Source organism: Mus caroli, unplaced genomic scaffold (assembly GCF_978045245.1).
Source record: "Mus caroli unplaced genomic scaffold, Mus_caroli_1 scaffold_12, whole genome shotgun sequence".
NCBI lineage: Eukaryota > Metazoa > Chordata > Mammalia > Rodentia > Muridae > Mus > Mus caroli.
In genome coordinates this window covers 74022972-74035912 of record NW_028227267.1, presented here as the reverse complement: position 1 = coordinate 74035912, position 12941 = coordinate 74022972, and the positions used below count along the sequence as shown (strand labels likewise).

The window sequence follows — 12941 nt, the reverse complement described above, 5'->3', positions numbered from 1 at the left end:
GTTACTAAAAATTAGCTAATAGGGCTGGTGAGATAGCTCAGAGGTTAAGAGCACTGACTGCTCTTCTGGAGGTCATGAGTTCAAATTCCAGCAACCACATGGTGGCTCATAACCATCTGTAATAAGAACCAAATAAAAAACCTATAGGCCAGAGGGGCCAGAGTGAGCAGGGCCTGGAGTGAGCCAGGCAGGAGCAAGAGGGAGAAGGAAAAGGGGAAAAAAAGAAAAGCTTAAAAATTAGCTAGTAACTTTGAGGTGGTGGCACTCAGGAAGCAGAACCAGGCAAACCTCTGTGAGTTCAAGGCCAGCCTGGTCTAAAAAAGTGAGTTCCAGTTCCAGGAGAGTCAAGGCTGAACAGAGAAACCCTGTTTTGAAAAACCGTGCGGGGGGGTGAGGTGATGGGGGCATACGTGGGGTGAGTGGGGGGGCGTAAGCGTGTGGGGGGGGGGAGAGAGACACAGACAGACAGACTATGAAGCAAGCAGTCTATAGAGTCCCATAGACAGTATAGACTTTTAAGTTGCCCTCGTCAGAGCAGCACTTGAAGACAGTTTATTGAATGTACTTATCATTGTTACTGAGGTGATTTACTCTCACAGCATCATGTGCACGACTATAAATGATAATATGTTTTCCTCCACAGGGGAGAAGGTTGCTAGCTGTAGGACTGGGTGTTGCAGCTGTTGCATTTGCAGGTACGTTGTTTTGGTTTTCAGACATAATTCATTCCCCACCGTTTACAGGTAACCTAGCAGTAATCAGTCAAGCAAAATATACATAAGCATTATAGTAAAGAATTATCAGTCAGTGAGCTAAGAAAGCTAACTGCATAATGGTTGACATTCTCGCACGTTCTTTTCCAGTTTTATTTATAGTGTACAACTTAAGAAATCTTTAGTATGGACTGATGAGATGCCTCAGTGGCTAAAGCACTTATACACAAGCCTGAAGATCCAAGTCAGACACCCAGAATACATGCTAAAGTCACATAGTATCTCATGTAATCCCAGTGTACTGTGGAAGGCTGAGACAGGATCCTTAGAACTCCTGGACCAGCCAGCTTGAAGGATCAAACCAGTTCAAAAGTGAGGCCCAGCATCCTCGGTTATCCTCTGGCCTCTGCATACCTACTGTGGCATACATATGATCCCCCTCCACTAACATCATAGTGAAAGGAAGCCTGCTGGAGAGATGGCTCAGCACCATGGAGCACTTGCTGCGTGCTCTCCCAGAAAGCCAGAGGTCAGTTCCTAGCCCCTACAGCAGGCAGTTCACACTGCTCTCACTCACTCCAGAGGAGCCAACTCTTTTTTTTTTTTTTTTTTTTTTTTTTTTTTTTTTGCTTTTGCAAATACCTGCCCACAAATATACCTAAATAAATAATAAAGTAAATTTAAAAAATTTTTTTAAATTATGTTTTACTTTTTGCTGTTAACTGATGATGTGTTTATGTGTATGTATGGTATATACACATACACAAACTGGGCAGGAGCACATAGACGGCTTTTGACAACTTTAGGGAGTTAGTTCTCTTTTACTACAGAGGTTCCAGGATGGAACTTGGGTTGTCAGCCTTGAACAAGTACTTTTACCCTCTAGCCATCTCTCAGGCCCTAAAATCTTTAATACACTCTCACGTTTATATGGACTTGAACAGTTCAAGGTATTTCTTCTGAAGAATATAGCTGTTCCTTGACTACTTAGTCATCTTGAAACTGTTGATATAGTTTGTTCTTTTTTATTTCTTTATTTTCTATATAGCTTTTTGTTTGTTTGTAAACTTAGGTGAATTTAGTTCACCACTACAATTATCTTATTCGAAAAGGGTTTTTAAATGTTAAGGATTCTTACTCAATTTTTCTTTTTTGTTTTGTTTGTTTGTTTGTTTGTTTGTTTTCGAGACAGGGTTTCTCTGTAGTCCGGCTGTCCTGGAACTCACTCTGTAGACCAGGCTGGCCTCGAACTCAGAAATTCGCCTGCCTCTGCCTCCCAAATGCTGGGATTAAAGGCGTGCGCCACTACACCCAGCATTTACTCAATTATTACCTTACAACTCTAAATTACATAGCTATTCCTTCACTAAATGTTAATCTGATAAAATTTTCTTGTGTTACTTTTGTTTGCTGTTGCTTTGTTAAAATACCTTGATAAACAGCTTGGGAGGAAAAGAGGGTTTTTTAGCTCACAATTCCAGATACAGTTATTATAGCATGGAAATCAAGGTGCCAGAAACTTAAATCAGCTAGTCACATCTTATCAAAACAGAAAGAGAATTATTGCATGCATGCTTGTCCTCAGCAGTCTTTCTCCACCCTTTCTCAGGTCAGGATTCTTTGTCTAGGGAATGGTACCACCCATAGTGGGCAGTCTTCCACACGAGTGAACATAATGAAGACATATGTCCATAGGCCAACCTGAGCTAAGATGTCCCTTTATTGAAACACTCTTCTCAGGTGATTTTTAGACTGTGTCAAGGTGACAATTAAAATTAACCATTACATCATGTTATTTAAATTTTTGTTTCTAAATTCTATGGATTTGATAATGTTAATTGTATTTTTTCTTTGGGTAAAGCTACATTACATTCAATGTTAATACAGTTAAGATCCAATACAAAATGACAGAGTTTTATTTGGTTTTATACAGTATTTAATTTTACACAGTTCTCATTAAAAACAATCAGAACTTAAAATTAACAATGCCCTTTAGATCTTTTTGCCAGCAAGGATATGCATCGATTTTCTACTATAGTTAACTATTTCTGAGCTTTGATGAGAAAAAGATAATGTTTTTAAAGGAATCCTGAAAGTTGTCATAAACATTAATCAATTTTAGTACTATTTTAGGGTAGGCATAATTATAAATTCAACTGTGAGCTTTTCATATTAATTTAGAAAAAGGATATATCTTATTTGCTCTTCTTTCAGACAATGACAAGATCTTGTGTGTACATTTTACACAGAAAAATTCAGTTACAAATTAGAGTAGCAGAACTTGTCCAGAGCTAAATAAGACTGAGTAAAAACCTAGGAAAAGGTATTCTTCCATTGTTGCAACTAGATCTTCTAGTGTATGTTTAAATGAACCTTCAAATATCACTTCCTGAAACCTTTATCCTTCCTTTTCACTAAGGCAGGCGTTTAGTTGCTGTGCCTGTGTGGTTTTCAAGAACTTTGAGGGGATTTGAAAGTCATATTTTATATATGGAGTAAAACAGTAAAGTGTCCTGAAAGATCCAGGTAGTTTAATTTTCCCACTGGAATTTTTAATTTGCAAATGAGCTTCTGTCTGGTTGGTATCTTACATGGTTTTCTAGCAAGACCAGTGGGTAGGGCATAAGTAGAAAGTGTGCCTTCTGATGGTATTCTTGGGCAAAGCTCTCAGAATGACTTAGGAGCTGTATTGCTGTAGAGCCTCACTTGTCAACACAAGGGATTATTAGGACACTTAACAAAGGAAAATTGAAGTCAGAGTTTAGGCCTTCTTCCAAAACCTCAGATAAATTTTTAGAACAGGAACTCATATTAAATTTTGCACCTTTGGTTGATTGTTAGGAAACCTCTGACAAAGACCAGTTTAGCAATTTTGATTTAACAACTAACATTTCCTCTTGCAGAGTTTCTTACTATTTCTCTAAGTATAATATAAGCACATGTTTTCTATTTGGTTTTACATTTCCTAATCCAAGTTTACTTCTTAGTAATTTGACTGGATCACTTTCTAGTAATCAAATTACAAACATTTACTCCAGTATGTACATGTAAAAATGTAAATTCATAGTTAAATAAACTGAGCCATTTTAACTTCGATTTTCAGTAGTAATTATAATCTGAAATATAACATAATAGTAATTATAATCTTTTGATCACCTTGGAGATAATTTCCAATCTCCTTTCGGGTACCTTGGAGCTAAGAGTGATGCTAAGCTTTATGGATGAGAAATCACTGGAATATGGCGATTTTAAATGAGAATTAAACATTTAAAAACCAAAAAAGGAAAATTAAAATAAGATTTTAGAGAAAGTAACATCCAGAGTGAGACAAACAGGTAATCAGTTACTTAGGAACTGGCTTCAGAGCTTCCCAGTTCCTTTGGAAGTGGTTGCTTTCTTACCTCCAGGTCACTCTGTTAAGTACTTTCCCATACCCTGTGTCTGTCCAAGTGTTTGCTTGCTGTGTACTTCAATGTGATCACCATCATAAATGGCAATGTAATTAATTATGTAGTATCATAAGTATCTGTTACAAACAGTGACTTGTTCTGTTCAGTTTATTGTGGAAGGAATATTAAGATATTATTGTATTCTGTAACAGTGTATAAGTATAAAATAATAAACATATAAACACTGAAAACTAGTTCTCTTATTAGCTAGAACTTGGTATGTGTGTTAGCTATGATAATATTAAAGTCAAGGTCTGTCTGTTTAGTAAATTACAGGTTGGAAAAATAATAGGTCTTTTTAATACAATTTGAATACTTATTTGAAATAGCATCTATAAGATTAAACTATCAGTAAATTACGTATGATAAGCACCTTAAAAGTAATGACTGACATTGATTATGAAAAATCTATTTGTATTTGTTCTCCTTACTGTTTAGGTCGCTATGCATTTCAGATCTGGAAACCTCTAGAACAAGTAATCACGGCAACAGCAAGGAAGGTTTCCTCTCCAGTAAGTTCAACAAGGCCCTGTGATGTTCGCCTGTTGTACTGCACAGCAGCTCTGAGCAGCTCTGAGCCTGTCTGAGGCTTCCCACCTGGCAGTTGGGAAGGAGACATTTGATTCCCTCACATCATTTATGAGACTGTCTAGTTTATAGTCATATGATTTTTACATAGGAACTTGGAATTCTGGTTTTGATGACTATTATACTCTAGCTAGTGTTGGATAGACTTTTTGAAGGAGGCTCTCATGTAGCCTAGGCTGGCCTGAGGTCTTTTCTCCTCCTTTTCCCATCTCCCAGAGTGGCTGGCTGTAGACAGGTGCCACCACTCCTAGCCTCTTTGGTGTTTTTTTTTTTGTTGTTGTTTTTTCCGAGACAGGGTTTCTCTGTGTAGCCCTGGCTGTCCTGGAACTCACTCTGTAGACCAGGCTGGCCTTGAACTCAGAAATCCGCCTGCCTCTGCCTCCCAAGTGCTGGGATTAAAGGCGTGCGCCACCAGGCCTGGCTCTATTTGGGGTTTTGTTTTTTGAGATAGCATCTCACTATGTAGTCAGTGTTGACTTTGAGCTCTTGATCTGCCAGCCTGGAACACCAAGTATTGAGATTGTAGGCATGTGCCACTATACCTGCCATCTCTTTCTGTTCTAATGACTTTACTCACTAAACATTTAGTGAGGGCCCACTACTTGCCAGTCCCTGTGCCAGAAGGTGAGAATAATAGCCAAATAAAACAGACAAGACCTCTGCCCTAGTAGAGCTTATGTAGAGTGTATTTCATCTTGTCCTGCCAAATCTTCAGAGTGTAGACCGGAGTGAGCCAGAGCTCACTCTGAAGGTAGTTGAGAGGATAGTGTTAGGTAATAAGGGTGTGACACAGTGACAGAAATGGAAACTGTAACAGGGTTCACGTGAGTATTTGTTGGCTTTGTCGTTCCATGTGTGTCACTTATAACTGGAAAAGAATTAGAAACGATCTTGCTTCTGTTCTGGTGATCTTCTGTGAATATATGTGCACCACAAATAGAAACCCTGTAAACTTTATGGAGAATAATGTATTATTTACTTCAGCAGAAGAAGGAAAAGGCCTTGAGAATGTCTTGACTATTGCAGTGCTCAAGAGAGGCCGGCAGCAGGCCAGGTCAGCTGACGTGCCCATGCTGGAGGCTTTCCCTACCGAGAGAGGCGTGAGCGTGTTTGCCACTGCTGCCCTTTCCCTCAGAAAGATGCTTTAATAAATCCAGCTTGTGGTTACAGTTTGTAGGGAAACTGTTTGGAATAGCTTACCATCATCATCTTTAAGAATAATTCATTACCTATTAACTGAAACAAGGATCCACATAGCTTCTCTTCCCACTAAGGAGTCCAGATGCCACACTTCATAAGCGCAACATTACAGGACTTGATAAGTGTTAACTTTGGAACCAAGTGGGTTACTAAAAGGTAGGGAGGGTAATTGTATGTCACTCTCACATGCACAGGGGGGATGGTCCCAGGCCTAGTGGGTTTCCTGCTTATCGTTGTGCACACTACGTCACTTGACAGTTACTGTCCTGTTCTTAAGTCCCACTTCTCTTATTCACGTGTTTAAAACTTCCTGTGTTGGAAGGCTGACTGGAGTGAGTGTCATCTGGGAGCAAGGGTGGTGGGTGTGTTCATTGTTTTTCCACTGGCAAGGTTGTGTGGGCCCTCACGATTAACTGTGACTCATTGCTGCTTGAGATCTAGAACTACCAGTGTAGCAGAAGTAGAGTCCCCAGGTCCCAACCTCACTGCCTGCCCCCTGGTCCCTGCATATTCAGAGCCAGAGTTTCTGCTGGTCACCTGATCTTTACACCTGGACAACCTGTTGTGTAGTTTTGTTTCACTGTCTGGTGATTTTAGTTTATTTGTTTTAATCATTAGCATCTTAACATTTCATGAGAATTCTTAATAAATTGATATTTATTTGAACAGACTGTTTTATTCTGTCATACTTGTGTTTTGTTTTGTTTTTATTTCTTCCCTCTATTAAGTCTTTATAGGATTCTTATTAGAAGTATCTAGCTGGTTTATCTCATTTGTTTTTGTTCTTGACTTTTTCTTCTACATTTCATATTCAGGCTGGTGGTTAGCAATGGCCATCTTCAATTCATCTGAACTTTATATAAGGAAAATGCTTTAAAATCTATTTTATTTTATTTTTTTTTATTTTTTTTTTTTTTTGGTTTTTCGAGACAGGGTTTCTCTGTGTAGCCCTGGCTGTCCTGGAACTCACTTTGTAGACCAGGCTGGCCTCGAACTCGGAAATCCGCCTGCCTCTGCCTCCCGAGTGCTGGGATTAAAGGCGTGCGCCACCACGCCCGGCTTAAAATCTATTTTATTTTTAATTATGTGTATATATGTGGATTGGTCCACATATGAGAGCAGGTTACCTAAGCAGTGCATGATCCAGTTGGATCCCCAAGGCTGGATAGATGGGCAGATGTGCACTGCCTGCTGTGAGTCTTCTGCGAGAGCCTTGGGTTTGTAACCACCAGCCATCCCCTCAGCCCTACAAGAGGGAAGTCGTTGTTCCTTGTTGTTGTTTTCATTTACTTATTCACTTTACATCCTGATGACAGCTTCCCCCTCTCCACCCTATCCTCCCCCCAGCCCCTTTCCCTTTCCCCTTCTCTAAAAATGGGGAGGCCACCCCTGGGTACCAACCCACCCTCGTACTGAGTCACTGTGGGATTAGGTTCACCCTCTCCCACTGAGTCCAGACAAGGTGGCAGCCATTGTTCTTATTTCTTCATGGCAGTGTATCTGTTTGTTTTCTTGGTCAAAAGTGGAAGTCACAGGCTCTGGGCTTTTAGGCTGGAATTTAGTAGCGTATAGTGATGGTCTCTTTTTGCCCTTTACCTCAATTCTTACAAAATAAGCGGCCTCTGAACCGAGTGGTTTCCCTTGGTTTCCAGGAGGAGCTCATTCTTCCCTGGTGTGTTTGGCGTTGCTTTCCTGAGAGTTAGGGCTACTGTGATGGGTTTTCCACCTGTAAATGCAGTCTTTCATGTTTTAGACATCACCCTTTGTTTAAACTTTGTAGCTTACTACTCATTTCTTATTTTCAAAGTCAATGTTTTTTCTTAGTAAAAATATTTTCTTTCTCATTTCTAAGGCACTCTGGGAGACAATGGATCTTTATGATTATCTTAGGGTTTCTTCTGCAATAAAGAGACACCATAACCATGGCAACTCTTACAAAGGAAAACATTTCATTGGAGCTGGCTTACAGTTCAGAGGTTTAGTTTATTATCATCAAGGTGGGACACATAGTGGTATGGGCAGACATGATGCTGGAGGAGCTGAGGGTTCTGCATCTGGATCTGCAGGCAGCTGCAGTGGAGTGACACTTCAAACCTCAAAGCCCGCCCCCACAGTGACACACTTCCTCCCACAAGTGCACTCCCCATGGGCCAAGCATTAAAATGGGGAGCCATTCCTATTCAAACCACTACAATGACTCTGTCTGTTATTTTGAACTACTGCCCCTTTGTTATTTAAAATGTTTAAATGAATACTAATTTGTTCAACAAATGTCTGATTACTCCGAATTTGGGGATAGAGTCCTGAATCATTTATCTTCTTCCAGGCTTTTAATTTTCTATTTGTCTTTTTATTTGAAGTCATCCTGCTCTAGCTCTATAACTCAGATCATTCTTAATAGTCTCTATGAAGTGTATTTCTTTGCCTCACTCACCTGCTTTTCTGTAGGATTGTTCCTGTTACTGACCGAAAGACTAATGAAGACCTTTTCAGCTTGAGTGGTGTTAGCTTTCCTTTGGTAGCATGACACTGCTAATTATCCTAATCTCAGAGAGAAATGAATGTGATTCCTGTTGTTGCTTGTGTGTGCTTGTTGAATAGAATAACACAAAATAAAAATTTGCATGTTCCAGGGTGTTTCCAGTAGACAGCACCATCTTCACTCCACAGTTGATCACATGGTTGTTACTTGTAATAATGTTGTGTTAATGGATCTGGACATTTCCATGGGACCACAGCATTTTCAGAGAAGGGACTGCACTTCTTATCTCTATATCCTAAACAATTCAGTGGTGTATATCTTATCTCGCCTCAGACACCCTTGGAGTTATTATTTAATATTAGAGGAGAGAGATACTGAGTTATAATTTTGTGCCTGATTATAATACCAATAATAATTTAAAGATAATAGATTAGAATATTATAAAAATATTTCTTTTTAAAATTGTCTAATATGAAAATCTAAACTTCATGGTTTTAGAAGCAGGATTTTCTCTGAAGAAACATGCCTATAATTTAGTAGTTAAGCAACATAAGCTTTCATTTTCTCTTGTCTGTTTTTCTGTCTGTTGACCCTGCTGGGATTGATGTCTGTCCACAAAACAGTGTTCTTTTAGAAAGGTATGATGGAGTTAGGGAAGCAGAAACCGGCCTGAGTAGGACCACAGGCCTCACCCGGCCGGATCAGCGCCAGGGTAGCGGGAGCACAGGGTTGCCTGACACCCGCCAGCTACCCACGACTCCCGCCGCAGGATTTTGGGACTGCTGGTGAGTGGAACACAGCTTCTGCTCCAATCCAATTGCGCGGGACCTGAGACTGCATTAGTTAGGGAAGCAGAAACCGGCCTGAGTAGGAACACAGGCCTCATCCGGCTGGATCAGCGCCGGGGTAGCGGGAGCACAGGGTTGCCTGACACCCGCCAGCTACCCACGACCCCCGCCGCAGGATTTTGGGACTGCTGGTGAGTGGAACACAGCTTCTGCTCCAGTCCAATCACGCGGGACCTGAGACTGCTCTGGTTGGGGAGAGAGAAATCCGGCCTACATAGGGCCACAACCCTCTTCCGGTCAGAAAAGCACTGGGGCAGCTGGGGCGCAGGGTCTGCTGACACTCGCCAGCTACCCACAACACCCGCCACAGGATCTTAAGACTTCTGGTGAGTGGAGCACAGCTTCTGCTCCAATCCAATTGCGCGGGACCTGAGACTGCATTAGTTAGGGAAGCAGAAACCGGCCTGAGTAGGACCACAGGCCTCATCCGGCTGGATCAGCGCCGGGGTAGCGGGAGCGCAGGGTTGCCTGACACCCGCCAGCTACCCACGACCCCCGCCGCAGGATTTTGGGACTGCTGGTGAGTGGAACACAGCTTCTGCTCCAATCCAATTGCACGGGACCTGAGACTGCATTAGTTAGGGAAGCAGAAACCGGCCTGAGTAGGGCCACAGGCCTCACCCGGCCGGATCAGCGCCAGGGTAGCGGGAGCGCAGGGTTGCCTGACACCCACCAGCTACCCACGACCCCCGCCGCAGGATTTTGGGACTGCTGGTGAGTGGAACACAGCTTCTGCTCCAGTCCAATCACGCGGGACCTGAGACTGCTCTGGTTGGGGAGAGAGAAATCCGGCCTACATTGGGCCACAACCCTCTTCCGGTCAGAAAAGCACCGGGGCAGCTGGGGCGCAGGGTCGGCTGACACTCACCAGCTACCCACAACACCCACCACAGGATCTTAAGACTTCTGGAGAGTGGAACACAGCTTCTGCTCCAATCCAATTGCACGCGGGACCAGAGACTGCATTAGTTAGGGAAGCAGAAAAACGGCCTGAGTAGGACCACAGGCCTCTTCTGGCTGGACCAGCACCAGGGTACCGTCAGCTACCCACGACCCCCGCCGCAGGATTTAGAGACTGCTGGTGAGTGGAACAAAGCTTCTGCTCCAATCTTTAAATAGTGACAACGATAACAACTAACCCCAGAGATTACCAGATGGCGAAAGGTAAACGTAATAATCTTACTAACAGAAACCAAGACCACTCACCATCATCAGAACCCAGCACCCTCACTTCGCCCAGTCCAGGGCACCCCAACACACCGGAAAAGCTAGACACGGATTTAAAAGCATATCTCCTGATGATGATAGAGGACTTCAAGAAGGACTTTAATAACACACTTAAAGAAATGCAGGAGAACACTGATAAAAAGGCAGAAGACAATAAAGAGGAAGCACAAAAATCCCTTAAAGAATTGCAGGAGAACACTGCTAAAGAGTTACAAATCCTTAAAGAAAAACATGATAACATAATCAAACAGGTAGAAGTCCTTACAGAAAAACAGGAAAACACATCCAAACAGATGATGGAAATGAACAAAACCATACTAGACCTAAAAAGGGAAGTAGACACAATAAAGAAAACCCAAAATGAGGCAACACTGGAGATAGAAACCCTAGGAAAGAAATCTGGAACCATAGATACGAGCATCAGCAACAGAATACAAGAGATGGAAGAGAGAATCTCAGGTGCAGAAGATTCCATAGAGAACATCGGCACAACAATCAAGGAAAATGTAAAATGCAAAAAGATCCTGACTCAAAACATCCAAGAAATACAGGACATAATGAGAAGACCAAACCTACGGATAATAGGAGTGGATGAGAATGAAGATTTTCAACTCAAAGGACCAGCAAACATCTTCAACAAAATTATAGAAGAAAACTTCCCAAATCTAAAGAAAGAGATGCCCATGAACATACAAGAAGCCTACAGAACTCCAAATAGGCTGGACCAGAAAAGAAATACCTCCCGACACATAATAATCAGAGCAACAAATGCTCTAAATAAAGATAGAATACTAAAAGCAGTAAGAGAAAAAGGCCAAGTAACATATAAAGGCAAGCCTATCAGAATTACACCAGACTTTTCACCAGAGACTATGAAAGCCAGAAGATCCTGGACAGATGTTATACAGACACTAAAAGAACACAAATTCCAGCCCAGGCTACTATACCCAGCCAAACTCTCAATTAACATAGATGGAGAAACCAAAGTATTCCACGACAAAACCAAATTCACACATTATCTCTCCACGAATCCAGCCCTTCAAAGGATAATAACAGAAAAAAACCAATACAAGGACAGGAACCACGCCCTAGAAACAACAAGAAGGTAATCCCTCAACAAACCTAAAAGAAGACAGCCACAAGAACAAAATGCCAACTTTAACATCAAAAATAACAGGAAACAAAAATTACTTTTCCTTAATATCTCTTAATATCAATGGACTCAACTCCCCGATAACAAGACATAGACTAACAAACTGGCTACACAAACAAGACCCAACATTTTGCTGCTTACAGGAAACTCATCTCAGAGAAAAGGATAGACACTACCTCAGAATGAAAGGCTGGAAAACAATTTTCCAAGCAAATGGCATGAAGAAACAAGCTGGAGTAGCCATTCTAATATCTGATAAGATTGACTTCCAACCCAAAGTCATTAAAAAAGACAGGGAGGGACACTTCATACTCATCAAAGGTAAAATCCTCCAAGAGGAACTATCAATCCTGAATATCTATGCTCCAAATACAAAGGCAGCCACATTCATTAAAGAAACTTTAGTAAATCTCAAAGCACACATTGCACCTCATACAATAATAGTGGGAGACTTCAACACACCACTTTCACCAATGGACAGATCATGGAAACAGAAACTAAACAGGGACACAGTGAAACTAAGAGAAATTATGAATCAAATGGATCTGGCAGATATCTACAGAACATTCTATCCTAAAACAAAAGGATATACCTTCTTCTCAGCACCTCATGGTACCTTCTCCAAAATTGACCACATAATTGGTCACAAAACAGGCCTCAACAGATATAAAAATATGGAAATTGTCCCATGCATCCTATCAGATCACCATGGACTAAGGCTGATCTTCAATAACAAAATAAATAATAGAAAGCCAACCTTCACGTGGAAACTGAACAACACTCTTCTCAATGATACCTTGGTCAAGGAAGGAATAAAGAAAGAAATTAAGGACTTTTTAGAGTTCAATGAAAATGAAGCCACAACATACCCAAACTTATGGGATGCAATGAAAGCATTTTTAAGAGGAAAACTCATAGCTCTGAGTGCCTCCAAAAGGAAACTAGAGAGAGCACACATTAGCAGCTTGACAACACACCTAAAAGCACTAGAACAAAAGGAAGCAAATTCACCCAAGAGGAGTAGACGGCAGGAAATAATCAAACTCAGGGGTGAAATCAACCAAGTGGAAACAAGAAAAACTATTCAAAGAATCAACCAATCAAGGAGCTGGTTCTTTGAGAAAATCAACAAGATAGATAAACCCTTAGCCAGACTCACTAGAGGGCACAGGGAAAGCATCCTAATTAACAAAATCAGAAATGAAAAAGGAGACATAACAACAGATCCTGAAGACATCCAAAACACCATCAGATCCTTCTACCAAAGGCTATACTCAACAA

At 41.2% G+C, this 12941-nt stretch overlaps 1 protein-coding gene across 2 annotated transcripts in view; it reads left to right on the top strand.

Annotated features, from left to right (window-relative positions):
* Dnajc15 (DnaJ heat shock protein family (Hsp40) member C15) overlaps window positions 1-12941 on the top strand; it is a 63980-nt gene that overhangs the window by 18880 nt on the left and 32159 nt on the right. For both annotated transcript variants that reach the window (XM_021181988.3, XM_021181989.3), the window contains 2 exons: window positions 644-695; window positions 4601-4674. In XM_021181988.3, coding sequence (XP_021037647.1) covers window positions 644-695; window positions 4601-4674 — 126 coding nt within the window. The remainder of the gene's footprint in view (window positions 1-643; window positions 696-4600; window positions 4675-12941) is intronic.